The sequence below is a fragment of the Cibotium barometz genome, chromosome 5, assembly GCF_041138505.1.
Source record: "Cibotium barometz isolate CiBa-2024 chromosome 5, ASM4113850v1, whole genome shotgun sequence".
NCBI classification, from domain to species: domain Eukaryota; kingdom Viridiplantae; phylum Streptophyta; class Polypodiopsida; order Cyatheales; family Cibotiaceae; genus Cibotium; species Cibotium barometz.
This window is the reverse complement of record NC_141050.1, coordinates 30,649,401-30,669,993: the sequence shown is the minus strand read 5'-3', so window position 1 is coordinate 30,669,993 and position 20,593 is coordinate 30,649,401. Positions and strand designations below refer to the sequence as shown.

Genomic DNA, 20,593 nt, shown 5'->3' with positions numbered 1-20,593 from the left:
GCTAAATCTCTCCTTAGAAAGGCTACATCAAGTATGAGTTTTTGTAAAGATCAGTGAAAAGCATACAAAAGTCAAAATAAACACGATGGCACAACCCCTCATGAGGGGGTCCCCAGGGCCACCCTGCCTGCACTTACGGATGACAATAACCTCTCTCCATTTTGCATGAGCCTTGACTGCTTCCCCACTTGTACATCTTACGCTCAATACCTCCTTTTTATCCTTTTAACAATTAGTGTTCACAACATGGCCCCTTTATTCAAATGACAACATTTGAATGGTAAAGAATCATGCATGTGACTTCCCTTCTTTTTTTTTCTCTCAAGATCCTTCTATTAGTTACCAAGAAAAACAGCCATAATGGCTTAGTACAAACTTGGCTCCACATGGGAAGCGAAAGTCAAGAAACATAAAGAGGGGGGAGGATGCTCTTCTCCTCCGGCTGTCCGCTCTAGGAGGAGAAGGCTAACCCATACAATGAGAGGGGAGTGGGAAACAACCACACAAGTGGTCTACAGTGCCAAGTGGGCTCACCACCACTGTCAGTGAGAAAGGGACTGTGACGCCGGATCCTCGAGAAGGCCTCCCGGCGCTTCCGCATGCAGTCTGAACCACCCTGAAACTTCCCCCATTGTCCACAGAGGGTATGAATGACATCGAGCCAACAATGCTCCTGATGGACCCCGCTGGTGGGGTGAGGGCGCCTTCGATGGCTTCACTGCATCGAGCTCTCCAGATATGTCATGCAACAATACTGCTGCAAATCTCCCATCTCTAGTTAGAACCTGGAGTCCAGTGACCAGTAGATGGGGGACTGGCACTGCAGAAATGCGAACGTGAGGGGCCTGAAGGGCGAGTCCCCCACCCTCCTCCTCATATGACATAACAGCCTCAGTCTCAGTGGCCCATGCAACCGTGCCCCACGTAACAGTGAGGGGTCCATAGCGAAGATGCAGAGAATCCGCTGCCATGAGGTCCAATAGAGAAGGAGAGTAAGGCAGCGCTCTCATCCACACCATGGACTACCAAAGGTATGCATGGTGAACACTCCCAACCACTGCGGGGGGGCCGCGCCGGGGGGGGGGGGGGGGGGGGGGGGTGGGGGGCGGGGGCACTCTGGAGAGATGGAAGAATCAATGTCAATGCTAAGTCTGTCCTACCCCGCATCCCAATGAGACTCCTCTCCTGGGCCTCTAGGGGTAGCTATATGAACATAAGCCGATCTCCAAGTGACCTAGCAGGACCCATGCTCAAAGCTCCCCACGATACGTGAGGGCGAGCCCCTAGCATGTGACCACTGGGTGAACGGACCAAGCAATTCCAGATCAGAGGCTCTCGGAGACGCTCCTCGGATGCAATAGGAACGGACTGGTGAAGGGCTGGCCTGAGATGATCCCAAGCACAGAAGAGACTGGCTGTAAATCTATCCTCAAATGCACGGCTAAAGCCACGAGCCCGCATCTTTGTGAAGATCCATCTCGCACTTTGGGGCCACAGGCCTCCCAAAATCAAGGTGCACGTAGAGATCCTAGCCATGCCTCCTCCTCATATGACATAACAGCCTGTCTGAGTGGCCCATGCAACTGTGCCCCACGTAACAGTGAGGGAGGCGGCCCGGTCCATAGCGAAGATGCAGAGAATCCGCTGCCATGTGGTCCAATAGAGAAGGAGAGTAAGGCAGCGCTCTCATCCGCACCATGGACTACCAAAGGTATGCATGGTGAACACTCCCAACCACTGCGAGGGGGGGGGGGGGTGGGGGGCGGGGGCACTCCGGAGAGATGGAAGAATCAATGTCAATGCTAAGTCTGTCCTACCCCGCATCCCAATGAGACTCCTCTCCTGGGCCTCTAGGGGTAGCTATATGAACATAAGCCGATCTCCAAGTGACCTAGCGGGACCCATGCTCAAAGCTCCCCACGATACGTGAGGGCGAGCCCCTAGCATGTGACCACTGGGTGAACGGACCAAGCAATTCCAGATCAAAGGCTATTGGAGACGCTCCTCGGATGCAATAGGAGCGGACTGTTGAAGGGCTGGCCTGAGATGACCCCAAGCACAGAAGAGTCTGGCTGTAAATCTATCCTCAAATGCACGGCTAAAGCCACGAGCCCGCATCTTTGTGAAGATCCATCTCGCGCTTTGTGGCCACATGCCTCCCAAAATCAAGGTGCACGTAGAGATCCTAGCCATGCCTCCTCCTCATAACAGCCTCAGTCTCAGTGGCCCATGCAACTGTGCCTCACGTAACAGTGAGGGAGGGGGCCTGGTCCATAGTGAAGATCCAGAGAATCCGCTGCCATGAGGTCCAATAGAGAAGGAGAGTAAGGCAACGCTCTCATCCGCACCATGGACTACCAAAGGTATGCATGGTGAACACTCCCAACCACTGCGAGGGGGGGGGGGGGGGGGCACACTCCGGAGAGATGGAAGAATCAATGTCGAGGCTAAGTCTGTCCTACCCCGGATCCCAGTGAGACTCCTCTCCTGGGCCTCTAGGGGTAGCTATATGAACGTAAGCCGATCTCCAAGTGACCTAGCGGCACTCATGCTCAAAGCTCCCCACGATACGTGAGGGCCAGCCCCTAGCATGTGACCACTGAGCAACGGACCAAGCAATTCCAGATCAGAGGCTATCAGAGACGCTCCTCGGATGCAATAGGAGTGGACTGGTGAAGGGCTGGCCTGAGATGATCCCAAGCACAGAAGAGACTGGCTGTAAATCTATCCTCAAATGCACGGCTAAAGCCACGAGCCCGCATCTTTGTGAAGATCCATCTCGCACTTTGGGGCCACAGGCCTCCCAAAATCAAGGTGCACGTAGAGATCCTAGCCAAGAGGAAGTCCTGCCAGGGCTTGCTGTCACCAATTTGGTCTTCTCACCAGTCTTGAACATTGTTTGACACTCTGTCGGGAATCAAGGTGTGAACGGGGATTTTCCGTAGAATAAAGCTGAAGCACTTACTAGCAAAGTTTGACCTGAAAGATGGCAATAGAGTTTGAACTACAAGGGATTTTATTTGTTGGTTTGATTTTTAAGGCGACAAGTTCACACATCATTAAAGTGTGGCCAAACTTATTACCTTCTGAACATGCACATATCAACCAAAAGGAGGCACCTAGAGGAGTCTTGACCAACAAGCTGGGAAAAAGCACATAAGTTGTTATTTTTGACTATTCAGCCACTTTTGGCAAAAAGGGGAAAAAGCACAGCATGGTTTCGACCCAGCAGCGGCCGAGCAGGGAGAGCGCCTATTCCATGTCACAGTTTGCTTTCTTGGACTTCACTGCGAGTACCTTCCGCTCCTTTCCAGGATAGGATCAATGGTGGGCTCAGTGCTTGAGACTGGCCCCACAGCAGCTTCAGTGGTGGCTAGAGCAGCTGGCCTTCCTTCGGTCAGAGTTTTGGTTCCTGACATCTCCTCCCTTCCAAAGGTCATTCAGTTACCTAGGATAGGGGGGGGATGGATCAATCAGAGAGTGGAGTTTTCGGGGCTCCCGAACCAGTGTTTTATATGCAGGCAAGTCGGCCACCTGGCCAAGGCCTACCCTCGCAACAGACCCCGGCCTTCACCGCAGCAGAGCAGACCTCCGATGGCCCGTCCACAGATGCGGCTCGGCAGGCAACCTCCGAGACACCTGCTCAGCCCACAGAGACCTCTGATTGGCAGCCTGGACAGGGGCGCCGTAGAGGGAGACGGCCACAGCAACATGCCCAGAGACCGACGCAACAGCAGACACAGCCTCAGCATCATTGGGTTCCAGTGAGGAACAGCTTTGCTCCCCTCCAAGAGGAGACCCCAGCGCAAACTGAGGATCAGGAGATGCCAGTCCCCCCCCTTCACCTCCACCCCCCCCTCCCCCGTCCCCCCCTCCCGCCTCGCTTCCACCCTCGCCTCCTCCCGTTCCCGCTCCCGCATTTTCAGCGTCTCCTTCCCCACCCCCTTCTCCCCCCCTCCTCCCCCTCCGCTCGTCTCAGCTCCCCGCGAGGCACTGGCAGTGCCCTGGCGCTCAACTGCAGTCCGGCGGGCACTGAGCACCGACCTTGCTCGTGTACCGCAAAGAAGACCTACCATGCCGATTCCTGCTTCACGGATATCCTCTCTCCGCAGTCGGCTGAGTAGTCTCGACACTAGACAGCACTCAGAGGCTTTCGGCTACTCCTTTACACGCCTATTTGGAGCGGAGGGCCCCCATGAGCCAGCACCTATCAAAGTTCATGTGGTGATACCTCCGGCCCGAGGGGAGGAGGCACTTGATTCAGCGGTGGCCTCCTCCTCCCCTCTTTGTGGCACTCACGACCGGGAGTGGACTCTGGATCTTGCTCTTAGTATTTTGCAGACACAGGCAATTGAGTTTTCTCACCATGTGAGCGACTTCGAGATTACAGACATGGTAGGCCGACTCTAAGAGTTGGCACATTTCTTTCACACCGGGAGTGCGGATGCCTCCGAGAATCGACACTTGGTGGTTCACATAGTGGCAGACCTAGCGCGAGACCTTGGCTATGTATGCATACATGAGGATTCTTTCTCCGAGCGGGAGGCAGTCGCTATGGGACACAGCCACTCACGCCTGGTCCGAGACTCTTGTAGCACACCGGGTGGGCAGATTCGTAGTCGCTCGGATGGGGATTACTCTCCATCCAAGCCGCTTGCGAAGGCCCGCCGTATGGCTGAGACAGCCTCCATCTCAGCAAGTCATCCATGAGGATCATCTCATGGAATGTACAGGGCCTTGGCGGTGCACACTATGTACGTTATCGTGGTTGCTTGAGGCAAGAGCTTCAGAGATGCCTGGTTGGGGGCAGTATTGATATTCTGATGATGCACGAGCACCATCTGAGTGAGAGAAGGATTCAGAGATATGGTTCGGTGATGCCTGGTAGATGGGACACTTTTTGGTCTGCAGGTTTTGGCCCCTTGGGTGGGTAGGGAGGAGTATGTATGGTCATTGCGGATGCATGGCAGCAGGCCATTGTGGATCGCGGGGTCACTATGCCTGGTAGAGCGCAGTATGTTATTTTGAGGATGCACGATGAGCACATTGGTGTGCTCAATGTCTATGCGCCCAATCATGCTAGTGCCAGAGCAGAGTTTTGAACCCTTGTTACAGATGCATTGCCCGAGGCCGCACATTGGTGTGTTGGGGGAGACTTGCCACACATTGATGTGTTGGGGGAGACTTCAACATGCTTGAGGACCCGACCGATAGGGTGGAAGGCAATCATGTTACAGTGCACGACACGGAGCTTGCAGCTTGGGAGCGATTCTGTATGACACTACGGATCACTGATGCATGGCAACATGAGGCTTTCTCCCATTCTCAGGACAGTCTTAGGTTTTTCTCGATCGGATGGCCGACAGGGAGGGTCTAATCTATCACGGATCGATCGCTTCTATGTGGGCCACAGGTTCGGGGACCGTGGTGGCTCCGTTGGCATTCTCGCTAGCACCTCTTTCTTAGACCATGCGCCAATTATTTTGACTCTTGAGGAGAGGACACGGGAGACCAGCTTGCAGTTGAGGATCCCAGAGAGGATACTTACAGACCCCCGTCTTTTTGAGGACATTGAGAGGATATGGCAGGATAGCCAGAGCTCTAACTTGGATGCAACAGGCCAGTGTGCCCAGGGGCTCAACTCTTTTTTGCACGCTATAGCCTCGACACGGCTGGGAGAGACACGAGAGCGGGAGCGTCGCTTGAGACGTAGCCTTGCTTCGCTCCAGCGCCTTCAGGAGCAACAGCCTACATGTGAGTGGGTGGCGTCCCAGCTGAGCCAGGCACGCTAGGAGGTCAGAGAGGCAGAGGAGCAGAGACACGAGTTTTACTATCATCACCAGGCCTCTCAGTGGACTCAGCTTGGTGATAGAGTGACTAGGGGGTTTTTTGAGATCACCGGACCCCGCCATGCTCGAGCAGGAGTACGCCAGCTCAAGAGGCAGGACGGATCGTTAGCCACTGAGCCCGAGGAGATTAGAGCTATTGCCACTGAGTTCTAGAGAGACCTACTTTCAGCGGAGCCAGCCACGGAGGCACGTGATGCTTGCAGACAGACTGTGTGGGCCCATGTGCAGAGGAGGGTCACAGATCGTATGCGCACAACGTTGGGTGAGCCCCTTTCAAAGGATGAGCTTGGTGAGGCTTTGAGAGCCCTCCCGTCATAGTTGCCTTGGGGAGGATGGATTGACGCCTGCCTTTTTTATTCGCTATTGGGACCTTTTGGGGCCAGGCCTCCGCAGAAGTTTTCAGCATGTTTTGGACACTGGGGTGATGCCACAGAGTTTTTCAGAGGGCTTGATCTTTCTTATCCCCAAGGGGGAGGAAGTGTCAAATGATATTCGGCAGTGGAGGCCTATTACGATCCTCAATACTGTCTACAAGGTCCTAGCCAAGGCCTTGAGTTTGAGAATCCAGCCCTTCCTTGGGGATTTGATTCATGCTACCCAAGCAGGATTTGTCAAGGAGCACAGTATCCTTGACAACATTTTCACCTTCTAGGAGGCGACGGCCCGAGCTAGATTTCTCGGCAAGGACTTGGTCGTTATGCTTCTTGATTTTGAGAAGGCATGCGATAGAGTCGACTGGGTTTTTCTGGAGGGCACTATGCTTCGCCTGGGTTTTGAGCCAGACTGGATTCGAGGGGTGGCGGCTCTATATTCCACAGCTCGTAGCCAGGTTTTCAGCTCACCCGATCAGTCCGTCGGGGATGCCCTCTCCTCCGTTCCTTTTTCTTTTCTTTGCAGAGGCTATGAGCATGTATCTGACAGCAAAGGAGGTTGGTTTGAGAGGACTCCAGCTTCCAGTCCGGGGTGAGGACTTGCTTGATTCTGAGTTTGCTGATGACACGAGATTGTTTTTGCATGGCCAAGAGGCCAATCTACAGAGGGCAGAGCAATCTCTACATGTTTTTGGTGTGGCTTCGGGAGCATTGATCAATTGGCGCAAGACAGTGGCTTTTTGGATCAATAGCACCCCCGCTCCGGCATGGAGCCCAGACCCGGGTTTTCGATGGATTCCTCCTGGCACAGCAGTAAAGTATCTGGGATGCTAGATTGGACTTGATTTGTCACCTGAGCAGCAGATCGCCCCGCTTCTTCTGAGCATTCGGAAGAAGCTTTTATATTGGAGTACAGCTCGGCTTTCCTTGGCTAGGAGGGTGGTGGTGACAAATCAGGTGCTTTTAGCAACTATGTGGTATATCACGTCTTGTTGGATTTTCTCGAGCTCTTGCATCAGCCAAGTACAGAGGCTGATCAGGAACTTTCTTTGGTCTGGGCGGGATGGTCAGCCGGCCCGGGCTAAGGTTGCTTGGGCAGTTATTACTCTTCCACTGGCCCAGGGGGGCTTGGCCATTATAGATCCAGCTGATCAGAGTAGAGCCTTGTTGGGGAAGCTTATTGTTCGGGGTCTGCTTCCAGGCGCTGAGCCTTGGAAGGAGCTTCTTTTTCAGCGGCTGCAGGCTAGAGCTCCCCCAGAAAGGGGCACTTGGGCACCAGAGATACGGTGGATCTTCACAGAGATGAGGAGGACAGGCCTCAGTAGAGGATGGGAGGACAGATTTGCCTTGAGTATCCTGCGAGCTTGGGAGTTGCTGAGATCGGGGCTTTCTCAGAGACCTCCCACTTGTGAGGAGGAGCGGGCCAGACAGCCGCTCATCTGGAGCCCTGGTACGCACAGAGCAGGGTCATATGCTGGGTTCTCGGCCTCGTCTAGCTTGGGGACCACAGCACGCAATTTTGGAGATTGGCAAGCCTTTTGTAGTCTCCCGGAGGAGATCGAGGCGGAGAGGCTAAGTCACTTCAGGGGGGGGGGGCTGATTATGAGGGATGACATTCAGGAGGCTCTCACTGAGGAGTGGTTCACGCCTTTTGAGCCACCGGCCCCATGATGGATGGGAGCCTTTACACAGTTGGAGATCCTGATTGCTGTCAGAGCTTGCACTGAGGATGGTAGATGCCTCTACTATGAGATACAAGATGAGGGCAGACTTCTGAGAGTGGAGGCAGAGTCGCCTTTGGTTGCAGAGTGCATCTTTCAAAGGATACGGGTAGTGGCCACCGCTTCTCGGAAGTGGCATATTGATCCAGACCCTGCAGATGTGGACTCTGATTGGTGCATATGGGCATATGCTGCGCGTCTCTTGGCCCAGCTCCAGTGGGACCCTGGCGAGTACGAGTGGCATGATCCTTATGCGTCCCCCGAGGCCACAGAGATCACCTTTTTCCAGTACACTGTTCGGTTGGGGAGGCATATTTTGACTGCGAGGAGGACGGTCTCTCCAGCTGCATCGGAGCATTGGCGGCTACAAGGACTCTCACAGGAGTTCCTGGAGGATTTTTGGACCAGGCTCTAGGCTAGCAGACAAGCACGCAGGATCTCAGCTTTCCAGTGGCTGGTTGCCCACAGGGGCTCTGCAGTTGGCACCTGGCTTGTCTACAGTGGCCTTCCGTCGGCCTGCGTTCGATGCGGCCACCCATTGGAGACACAGCGACATTGCCTATGGGACTATCCACAGGCGCAACAGATTTGGCTAAGGATTCTGCGCATTTTGGCCCCCCTCTCTCCAGAGGGAATGTATACGTGGGGAGCCGCTGCTTGGTCGACTTCGTCAGGACTAGCTCTCGGATATGAGACGGAGCAGGCCAGCCAGGCCATCAGATTCATTGGGGGCCAGCCTCGCCTTGTTCCTTCACCGGATTTCTCGACAACTGGCTGGACACAAGAGAGGGATTTACGATGGGAGCTCCTCAACAGCCTCACCATATGGTTCACCTGGAGAGCCCGTTGTTTCAGGGCCTTTGAGGGGAGTCTAGAGCCACCAGCAAAGACTGTTCGGGCTATCTGGCAGGAGTTGATTCACACCCTGCGAGGCCAGTATGACTTTTTTTTTTTTCGAGAAAAGATCCTTTCTTAGTTATATAAAAACGCCCGTAGGGCTACAAAAGATCTCTCCTGCTCATAAGAGAAACAGAGCAGTGAATACAGCAAGGCAGCCCGGGAGACTCTCCCTAGGTGCTGCAAAATACAAGCATCAGTACAAAGGACTGAGGGGCTAAATCATACAATAGGGGGGGGGGGAAGCCAAACAGGTGGCCTGTAATGCCAACGGGGGGATCCCGTGTGTAAGGTATAGAAGGGGCCGCTGCGCCAGGTGGTGTGAAAGGCCTGGCGCCGCAAGATCGCCTCATCCGAGTCGCCCCGGATGCGGTCATACTGTCCTCGCAGGGTGTGGATCAACTCCTGCCAAATCCCCCGTACAGTCTCTGCTGGTGGCTCCAGTCTCCCCTCGAAGGCCGTGAAACACCGAGCCCTCCAGGTGAACCAGATGGTGAGGCTGCTGAGGAGCTCCCATCGTAAATCCCTCTCCTGTGTCCAGCTGGCGGACGAGAAATCCGGTGCCGGAACCAGGCGAGGCTGGCCCCTAATGAATCTGATGGCCTAACTGTCTTGCTCCATCTCATAGCCCATAGCAAGCCCTGACGAAGTCGACCAAGCAGTGGCACCCCACGTAAACATACCCTCTGGAGAGAGGGGGGCGAGAATACGCAGCATCCGCAGCCAAATCTGTTGTGCCTGAGGGCAATCCCAAAGGCAATGTCTCTGTGTCTCCATAGGGTGGCCGCATCGGACGCAGGCCGCCAGAAGACCGCTGTAAACAAGCCAGGTGCCAACTGCTGAGCCCCTGTGGACGACCAGCCACTGGAAAGTCGAGATCCTGCGGGCCTGTCGACTAGCCCAGAGCCGAGCCCAAAAATCCTCCAGGAACTCCTGTGAGAGTCCCTGTAGCTGCCAATGCCCCGCTGCAGCTGAGAGACCATCCTCCTCGCCGTCAAAATATGCCGCCCCAGCCGAACAGTATACTAGAAAAAGGTGATCTCTGTGGCCTCAAGGGATGCATAAGGATCATGCCACTCGTACTCCCCAGGGTCCCACTGTAGCCGGGCCAAGGGGCGCGCTGCATATGCCCATATGCGCCAATCTGGGAGCATATCTGCAGGGTCGGGGTCAATATGCCACTTCCGAGAAGCGGCGGCCACTACCCGTATCCTCTGAAAGGTGCACTCTGCAACCAAAGGCGACTCCACCTCCACTCTCTGAAGTCTGCCCTCATCTTGAATCTCATAGTAGAGGTATCTGCCATCCTCAGTGCAAGCTCTGACAGCAATCAAGATCTCCAACTGTGTAAAGGCTCCCATCCACCGTGGGGCCACTAGCTCGAAAGGCGAGAACCACTCCTCTGTGAGTGCCTCCTGAATATCATCCCTCATAATCAACCCCCCTCTGAAGTGACTCAGCCTCTCCACTTGGATCTCCTCTGGGAGACTGCAGAAGGCCTGCCAGTCTCCAAAACTACGTGCTGGGCCTGCCGCTAAAGGTCCCCAGGCTAGACGAGGCCGAGAACCCAGCATATGACCCTGCTCTGTGCGAACCGCTGGGCTCCAGATGAGCGGCTGTCTGGCCCGCTCCTCAACACAAGGAGGAGGTCGCTGAGAGCGCCCCGGTCTCGGCAGCTCCCAAGCTCTCACGATGCTCAAAGCAAATCTGTCCTCCCATCCTCTACTGAGGCCTGTCCTCCTCATCTCTATGAAGATCCAACGAATCTCTGGTGCCCAAGTGCCCCCTGCTGGGGGAGCCCGAGCCTGCAGCCGCTGTAAGAGAAGCTCTTTCCAAGGCTCAGCGCCTGGAAGCAGCCCCCGAACAATAAGCTTCCCCAATAAGGCTCTACTCTGATCGACTGGATCTATAATGCCCAAGCCTCCCTGAGCCAGCGGAAGTGTAATAACTGCCCATGCAACCTTTGCCCGGGCTGGCTGACCGTCCCGCCCAGACCAAAGAAAGTTCCTAATCAGCCTCTGTACCTGGCTGATGCAAGAGCTCGAGAAGATCCAGCAAGACGTAATGTACCACATGGTCGCTAACAGCACCTGATTTGCCACCACCACCCTCCCAGCCAAGGATAGTCGAGCTGTACTCCAATACAAAAGCTTCTTCCGAATGCTCAGAAGAAGCGGGGCAATCTGCTACTCAGGTGACAAATCTAGTCCAATCTGGCATCCCAAATACCGCACTGCTGTGCCAGGAGGAATCCATCTAAAACCGGGGTCCGAGCTCCATGCCGAAGTGGGAGCACTACTGATCCAAAAGGCCACTGTCTTGCGCCAATTGATCAATGCTCCCGAAGCTGCACTAAAAACCTGGAGCGACTGCTTTGCCCGAAGAAGATTGGCCTCTTGGCCATGCAAAAATAAGCCTGTGTCGTCCGCAAACTCAGCATCGAGCAGGTCCCCCCCCGACTGGAAGCTGGAGTCCTCTCAAACCAACCTCCTCTGCCGTCAAATACATGCTCATAGCCTCCGCAAAGAAGAGAAAAAGAAAAGGGGCGAGGGGACACCCCAGACTGATCTGGTTAGCTCAAAACTCGGCCCCCGTCCTCCTGCAATCAACACCTGGCTACGAGCTGTGGAATACAGAGCCGCCACCCCTCTGATCCATCCTGGCTCAAAGCCCAGGCGAAGCATAGTGCCATCACGACCAAGTCCTCGCCAAGAAATCTAGCTCGGGCCGTCGCCTCCCAGAAAGTAAAGATGTTGTCAAGGATACTGCGCTCCTTGACGAATCCTGTCTGGGTAGCATGAATCAACTCCCCCAGGAAGGGCTGGATCCTCAAACTCAAGGCCTTTGCTAAGACCTTGTAGACAGTATTGAGGATCGTAATAGGCCTCCAATGCCGAATATCATCTGATACTCCCTCCCCCTTGGGGATAAGAAAGATCAAGCCCTCTGAAAAGCCCTGTGGCATCACCCCAGTGTCCAAAACATACTGAAAGCCCCTGCCGAGGCCTAGCCCCAAAAGGTCCCAATAGCGCATAAAAAAGGCCGGCGTCAATCCGTCCTCCCCTGGGCAACTATGTCGTAGCAGGACCCTCAAGGGCTTGGCAAGCTCAATCTCTGAAAGAGGCGCACCAAGAACTGTACGCATACGATCTGTGACCCTCCTCTGCACATGGGCCCACATAGCCTGTCTGCAAGCATCTCGATCCTCAGTGGCTGGCTCCACTGAAAGCAGGTCTCTATAGAATGTAGTGGCAATGGCTCTGATCTCCCCGGGCTCAGTAGCTACCGATCCATCCGGTCTACCAAGCTGACGGACTCCTGCTCGAGCATGGCGGGATCCAGTGATCTCAAAAAACTCCCCAGTCACTCTATCACCAAGCTGCGTCCATTGAGACGCAAACGACGATAGTAAAACTCATGTCTCTGCTCCTCTGCCTCTCTAACCTCCTGGCGTGCCTGGCTCAGCTGTGACGCCACCCACTCACATACAGGCTGCTGCTCCTTAAGGCGCTGTAGCGAAGCAAGGCTGCGTCTCAGCCGATGCTCCCGCTCGCGAATCTCTCCCCGCCGTGTCAAAGCTGCAGCGTGCAAAAAAGAGCTAAGCTCGATGAGTCCCTGGGCACACTGGCCTGCTGCATCCTAGTCAGAGCACTGACTATCATGCCAGATCCTCTCAATGTCCTCAGCGAGACTGGGATCTGGAAGTACCCTCTCTGGGATCCTCAACTGCAAGCTGGGCTCCCGTGTCCTCTCCTCCAATGTCAAGATAACTGGCGCATGATCTGAAAATGAGGTGCCAGCGAGAATGCCGACGGAGCCCCCTCGCTCCCCTAACCAGTCGCCCACATAAAAGCGATCAATCCGTGATAGATTAGTCCCTCCCTGCCGACGATCCAACCGAGAGAAACTAAGACTGTCCTGATAACGGGAGAAGACCCCATGCTGCCATGCATCAGTGATCCTCAGTGACATGCAAAACCGGTCCCAAGCTGCAAGCTCCGTGCCGTGCACTGTAACATGACTGCCTCCCACCCTATCGGCCGGGTCCTCAAGCATGTTGAAGTCCCCCCCCCGACACACCAATGTGCGGCCTCTGGCAATGCATCCGTAACCTAGGTCCAGAACTCTGCTCTGGCACTAGCATGATTGGGCGCATAGACGTTGAGCACGCCCAATAGCTCATCATGCATCCTCAGAATGACATACTATGCTCTACCAGGCACAATGATCCCTCGATCCACAATGGCCTGCCACCATATATCTGCAATGACCATGCATACTCCTCCCTGTCCACCCAAAGGACCAAACCCTGTGGACCAAAAGGTGCCCCATCTACCAGGCATCACCGAACCATATCTCCGGATCCTGCTCTCACCCAAGTGGTGCTCCTGCATCATCAAAATATCAATGCTGCCACCAACCAGGCATCTCTGTAGCTCCTGCCTCAAGCAACCACGATAGCGTATAAAATGTGCTCCGCCAAGGCCCTGTACATTCCATGAGATGATCCTCATGGATGACCTGCTGAGGTGAATGCTGTCTCAGCCGTACGGTGGGCCTTCGCAAGCGGCTTGGATGGAGAGTAGTCCCCATCCAAGCGGCTGCGAATCTGCCCACCCGGTGTACTGCAAGAATCACGGATCAGGCGCCAGTGGCTGTGGCCCATGGCGACTACCTCCCGCTCTGACAAAGCAACCTCGTGTATACATACATATCCAGGGTCGCGTGCTAAGTCTGCCACTATGCGAACGACCAAATGACGAATCCCTGAGGCATCCACACTCCCGAGATCCAAGAAAAAATGAGCCAACTCCCATAGTCGGCCTATCACATCTGTCACCTCTAGATCGCTCACATGATGAGAAAACTCAACCGCCTGAGTCTTCAAAGTGCTAAGAGCGAGCTCTAGAGTCCACTCCCGGTTGCAAGGGCCACATAGAGGGAACGAGAAGGCCACCGCTGAATCAAGTGCCTCCTCCCCGCGGGCCGGAGGTATCACTACATGAACTCGGATGGGTGCTGGCTCATGAGGGCTCTCTACTCCAAAAAGCCGTGTGAAGGCGTAATCAAAAGCCTCCGAGCGCTGTCTAAAGCCGAGGCGACTCAGCCGACTGCGGATAGATGATATCCGTGAAGCCCGAATCGGCATGGTAGGTCTCCTCTAAGGTGCTCAAGCAAGGTCGGTGCTCAGCGCCCTCCAGACTGCAGGTGAACGCCAGGGGACTGCCAGGGCCTCCCGGGAAGGTGAGGCAGGCGGGGGGGGGAGAAGGGGGGGGCGAGGGGGGTGGAGAGGGAGCCGCTGCCGAAACCGGAGCGGGGACGGGAGGAGGCGAAGGTGGAAGCGAGGCGGTGGGAGGAGATGGGGGTGGGGGGGTGAAGGAGGGGGTGCTGGCATCTCTTGGTCCTCAGTCGTCGCCGCAGGGGTCTCCTCCTGGAGGGGAGCAAAGCTGTTCCTCACGGGAACCCAGTGAGACTGAGACTGTGGCTGCTGCTGCAGCGGTCTCTGGGCGGGCTGCTGTGGCTGTCTCCCTCGGCGGCGCCTCTGTCCAGGCTGCCACTCCGAGGTCTCTGTGGCCTGAGCAGGTGTCCCGGAGGCAGCCTGCCGAGCCGCATCTGTGGGCGGGCCATCAGGGGCCTGCTGCTGTGGTGAGGGTCAGGGTCTCCTGCGAGGGCAGGCCTTGACCAGATGACCGACCTGCCTGCAAATGAAGCACTGGTTCGGGAGCCCCGAGAACTCCACTCTCTGATCAATCCATCCCCCCCCTATCCTAGGTAGCTGAATGACCTTAGGAAGGGAGGAGATGTCAGACACCAAAACTCTGACCGAAGGTAGCCCAGCTGCTCTGGCCACCACTGAAGCTGCTGTGGGGCCAGTCTCTAGTACCGAGCCCACCAACGCTCCTAGCCTAGAGAGAAGCGGAAGATACTCCCGACGGAGTCCAGGGAAGCCAACTGTAACATGGAAAAGGCGCTCTCCCTGCTCAGCCGCGCTACTGGGTCAAAGCCATGCTGCGAAGGTCTGAATAAAGCCCGAGCACCCCTGATGTCAAGGGGACTCATGGCAAGGACCTTGGCCACGCTCTGGGCGGTCTCGAACTCGATCTGGTAATGTCCACGGCCCAGTAGCTGTACGTCCAGGATCTTGCCCACATCTGCAAGAAGGCGGGCCTGGAGAGGATCCCGGATCTCCCCTCTGCTGGGGTGAGTGCCGACTATACGGCAGATGGTGGAATGAGCCTGGAGGCGTTCCACCTCTGCGGTGAGGCTCGCTTCCTCTTCTGGCGAAAGAGAAAAGCTGATGGGGGTGTCCTCAGGGGCGGGCGAGGAGGCTGCGGGGGAGTCCCTCTGAGGCGAGCGGGAGGAGCCTCCATCAGAGTCTGAAGCTATGGCGAAGGCGAGGCGAAAGCGGAGATCCTGCAAGAACCGAGCTGCACACAGAGAGGCGGAAGATGAAGGCCGGAGAAAAAGGAAAAACCCCCCTGGGGGCGGAAGTCAGCAAGAAAAGGGGGGGGGGGTGAAGCGGCGAAGGAGAAGCCCTAGGGGGGGGGGGGGGGGGGGAGTTGCGCGCAAGAGGGGTGGGGTGGAGAAAGAGCTGGCGGAAGGGGGGGGGGTCGGGGCGCTGCAGAGGGGAGGTGGGCGCGAAAGAAGGGGGGGGGGGGGGGCGCGAAGGCGAGGAGGGGCGGCGGGCAGTACAGCGAGGGAGGGGGGCGCAGTAGCGAAGGCGAGCGGGGAGGCAATAGGAGGGGCGGCGGGCAGTGCAGCGAGGGAGGGGGGCGCAGAAGCGAAGGCAGGCGGGGGGGGGGGGGGGGGGGGGGGGCAAGGGGAGGCGCGAGCAATGAGGGGGGCGCGAGGGGACGAGCAGGCAGGTAGGCGGGGGACGCAGGTGTGCAGGTAGCGCGAGCAGGGAGGGGCGGGAGCTTCAACGAGCGATCCTGAGTGTGACCTCCTAAGTTGTTGGCAAGACAGCTTGCGAGGCCAGTATGACTGCATCCGGGGCGACTCGGATCGAACGCTCTTGCGACGCCAGGCCTTCCACACCACTTGGCGCAACGGCCCTTTCTATACTCTACACGCGGGTACCCCCCCGCTGGCACTTGTTTGGATTTTCCCCCCTCCTATTGTATGATATAGCCTCTCACTTATTTGTACTTCTCTGCACCTAGGGAAAGTCTCCCTAGCTGCCTTGATTGGATCTCTGCTCTGCCTTCTTATGAGCAGGAGAGGGTTTGTAGCCCATTGGGCTTTTTTCTTTTTATAACTAATGAAAGGATCTTTTCATGGGGAAAAAAAAAACACTACTCAATGCATGAGCATCACATATGTCCACACCATGAGCATCACGCAAAGTAGATGCACAATTGTCCAGTCTCTCATGAACATAAGCATCCATGTCTTCCACAAAGTCATCATACCCAAGATACAGACATCAATAGATGGTGTAGTGCCCAAAGCAAAACCATCCACCTCCTTTGTTTGCAAGCCCACGTTAGCTAAAGATGGAAGACGAAACTTGATGTTGGTGAACTTGCAGATACATACTCGGATGCTAGGGTGAGGATTGAAGCCCCATGATTGATTTCCAAGCAACCCTAAACCCTCTTGACAAAATTAGAGTTTAATACTCTGCTTTATGCAGTCAAAAACTGCCAAAACATCAAATAGGCTGTATTTTGCTCAAACGGACTCCAAATTTGATGAGCTTTAGTTTGCCACATCCACAATGAAGAGAAGAACGCGTATGCCACCCTAGATCCCACTTTGGATGTGCGCTGATTTGTGCCGCACGCCCGTCCACTCAAATGAACCTTGATTTGCGTGATCTTTGGGTCATTGAAATTCTCTTGATGAGTAGATCAAGGATGTGTGAAAACATATCTGAAAAGTCAATTGTCCTTGTTGACCAAAGTTAATCAGTGGAAAAGTCAATCGCTTTGAGTTGATCGATCAAACGGTCTCTGAACCGAACATGCTTGGGCTTGTTGGAAAGATCGTGATATGTACTTTCATGCTATATGATCACTTTTCCATCAACTCAAGGCATTTATGACTGGGCCAAGGTTTTGTACAATCTGTCCCAAAAACAATGCAATGGAAAATGCCAAAGTTCACCACCTTTGCAAATTCCGATTCGGGGGTTCTAATGCTTGTTAGAAAGCTCTTTAGTAGTACTATCTAACACTCTAAACCCCTTCAAAACAGCCCATACCATTTGTGACTAAATTAAGCTTTTCTACACTACCTACCCACTAGTCTCCAATGTATCAAGCTTAACCACAAATGATCTTATCAATGTCGAATAGCATGTATTGACTCAAGATAAGCATTTGGCATTGCATTTTGAAGAATTTTCGGCATGACCTTTAAGCAATTGCTAGTGGATCTCAATCCAAAATTGACCACAAACAATACCCAAGCATGAACAATATGCATATACAAAACAATTGCAATCCTTTTCACTTTGTTTGTGCCATTGCTTTGCCCCAAATGCAATTACTAACTTGTGCCATGTGCCATTGCTTTGCTCAAATGCAATTACCAACAAGATGATTGTCGATGAAGCACATTGAAGCTTGCCGATCTCCGAGCCAAGCTCTTCCAACCCTCTTACTCAAGTTTGAAATCCAAGAGCAAGGGTTTGGACCATGTAGGCATAAAGATACCCAAAATCAATGAAAATTACCCTCAATGATCATGGCTTCATGCATGAGATTTCCAACACATCAAGCAATATATGGAAAGATTAAGGAGATTAAGGGGAATGAGATATGCATTGAATTCCATGAAATCCCCAAAAGAAACCCTAATCTTGAAGATTTCCCAAAAATCCCATTCTTATTAATAAACCCTAATTTCTTTTCCATTGTTATGTAATGAGAATGTGAATGAGTAGAGAAAAGCCATATGCACTAATATAATGCCCTCGATTCCCAAAAGTGTGAGTGTATACCCTAATTTTCAAGAAAAGGCCAAAATTCATGCAATCTCTTGCTTTTGCAAACAATTAGTCACAAGTTTGGAAACGAAGAATCTTAAAGAAATTAGTATAGCAAAGCGTGGAGAAGAAGAATCTTAAAGAAATTTTTTTAGAAATGTGATAGAAGCCCTAATTTCATAAGAAACACTAATATCAAGAATCATGAGAAATTGAGGCATTGAAGTGAAGAATGCAAAGCTTACACATTGGAATGTCTTTCCCAAGCATGATTGCAGCCATACTTGTGAATCTTGAACCCCAATCCTTCAAGAAAAACACACAACCTGTTTTTGGACTTGTTGTAGCCACAACTAAGCCATTCACACGTTTTGTAGCCCATACAAGCTCTCAACATGAAGAAATTTCATTGTGACAAACTTTGAAGACTACAAGCTCATACACAGCCGGTGAATTAACACTTGCGCCATGAGGCTGTAGGAGTGTGTGGCCATCAATTTGCACCATTGAAACCTCAAAGCTATTCCAAGGCTCAATGGTGATGAATGTTGCTCCAAATCCACCCTAATTTCAAAAACATGAAAGGGAAGAAGAGGGAAGATGAAGAGCAGGTCCACACTACACAAAAGTTGTTCACAGCACACTCAACTTGGCCAAAACTTATCCGCCTCCCACAAAATTTGATCCACTGCCTCAAGTTTGGTCCAATTTTTTATCACATGCTTCCAAATATGTAAGAATTGATCACCATTTTGGCCATAGCCTCCAAGCTTGAAGCAATTCCTTGTTAGACTCAAGATTTCTAAGAAGATTTGCAGAGAATTCAAGAAAATCAAGAAAATCAAGAAAACTCAAGAAAATTCAAGAAAATGGATCAAAGGCATGAGCTCTAATACCAATGAAAGAAGGGAGGAAGAGGATGACTCGTTAATGTGGAGTCGGGAACACGGGACGCCATTCACATGGAGTCCAAGACATGGGACATCCTTTACATGGAGTCCAATACATGCGTAAAGGTCACCATGGAAGCTTGGGCATGAGCACCAAGAAGACATAGATGTCTATAGAGTAAAATATGACCAAAAAGGTACAATGCCCATGAGCCCTATATCTAATATAGCCCAAGGCTCCCAAAAGTACACATGTAAATGACCCTAATCCCACGTGCCTAGGCCCCATCCCCCATGTGCATGTGCGTACCAAATCTACTCCATTACACCCCAGTCCCGATGGAGTCAGCCAGGGTTTCACTCTAAGCATCCAAAGTCAGGTATACAAGTCCCACACATGAGGTAGTGCCAATCGTACTGCGAATCATCCTTTGGAATGATGGTAGGTGTTCCGGGTATTCGGCTTGAAGCCAGATGCCAGGCACCTGAGGAAAAGCATGTAGTTGCATGTAGATTGCATGGAGTAGGGTGGTACCCTACACTTTGGGTCATGTGGGGCAGCCCATGGGCCGTGGCTTTGGCCCATGAAGCCCCATAAGCCTGTGTGGCCAGCCCGTAGTTACTGTTGTACGCCGTACGACACAATCGCATAGTACAATGCGTACGATACGATATCATACAATCCGAACCCCCCCCCCCCAAATTTTTTTTTTTTGAAAAACGGCCATTCATGGTTGTTTTTGATTGTTATGGGGCTTGCTTGCTTTGGAACTTGGCCTTGGGTAGGTGCCTTGGACTCTTTGGCCTCCCTTCAAAAAGCTCTCCTCCAACCTTCTCTCCATCACAAGTTTCAAGCTCTCATACCTCTAGCCTCTCAAACTCAAGCTCTCATTGCTCTCAAGCCCTCCTCTCTTGGGCCTTGGCACTTGCAAGGTGCCAAGAAACAAGTTTGAAGCTTTTCGAAAAGCCTTTGTGGTATAATATTACTTTTTGCATCCACATTTCCATTAAGAGAAGGATTGTGACATATATATATATATAAAATGTGTAGTCTGGTGGCATTCTGATGGTAGTCTTGATTTTTGTGACCGTTGGATCATATGCCATGTGTCAACTAGGGATTTAGTCTTGGGCTTTAGTTATGATTTTAAAGCCCTCTTTTTTTCAATTGCTAATGAATCTGCTCATACAACTCGTGGAGTTCATCTTCTTTACTTGCGTGTGTGTTCTTCTGTACATTGTGTACTTGCACATCTTGTTCTTGTGTGCTTCTCTACGAGAACACACATACCTATGGATTAAATCCACAAACAAATGAAAGAGCAGGAACAAAAGAACATATAGAAACTCTCCACTCAATTTGGCAATGAGCATACTCCATGAAGTATGAAATACTAAACTTGTAATATCTATCATAACGATCTTGAATAAATGAAGTCCTTAGACAAAATTACAATACATCACTAACACCTACATTCTGCAAGGGCAGGCCAAAAGGAAATAAGAAAGCACAGTTAACACCAAAATGTAAAGGAAGACTATATACCTTCAGCTGCCTTGTTCCGCAGGCATTCAAGTTCATACTTCCGCTTCCACTCAGCAGCCTCCTCCAATGCTCGTGCTTTGCCCTCAGCAACAAATCTCAAAGCCTTTGCCACCGCTATAAAAAATATGTACAAAATTAATGCACAAAAATCACCTCATACTTCAAAAATGGAAGAACCAACATAGCTAAGGAATCTACTTTCCATCATCCACCCAATTACACACAAAGATAATTAGGTTTCTTGTGGACACAACTGAATTCCTTTTGCACGAGTCACTTGACATGGTCATGGCGGTATCTTTGTGGTGATGGATAGACTCACTAAGAATGCACACTTCAATGCATTCAATGCCATTAATGGTGCTGTTCAAGTCTTCCACCAGAGGA

The 20,593-nt window shown here is 52.7% G+C and overlaps 1 protein-coding gene across 2 annotated transcripts in view; it reads right to left on the bottom strand.

Annotated features, from left to right (window-relative positions):
* The window catches only part of NADK1 (NAD kinase 1), a 28,842-nt gene that overhangs the window by 5,830 nt on the left and 2,419 nt on the right, over positions 1 to 20,593 (bottom strand). For both annotated transcript variants that reach the window (XM_086798279.1, XM_086798280.1), the window contains exon 3: positions 20,207 to 20,320. In XM_086798279.1, coding sequence (XP_086654405.1) covers positions 20,207 to 20,320 — 114 coding nt within the window. The remainder of the gene's footprint in view (positions 1 to 20,206; positions 20,321 to 20,593) is intronic.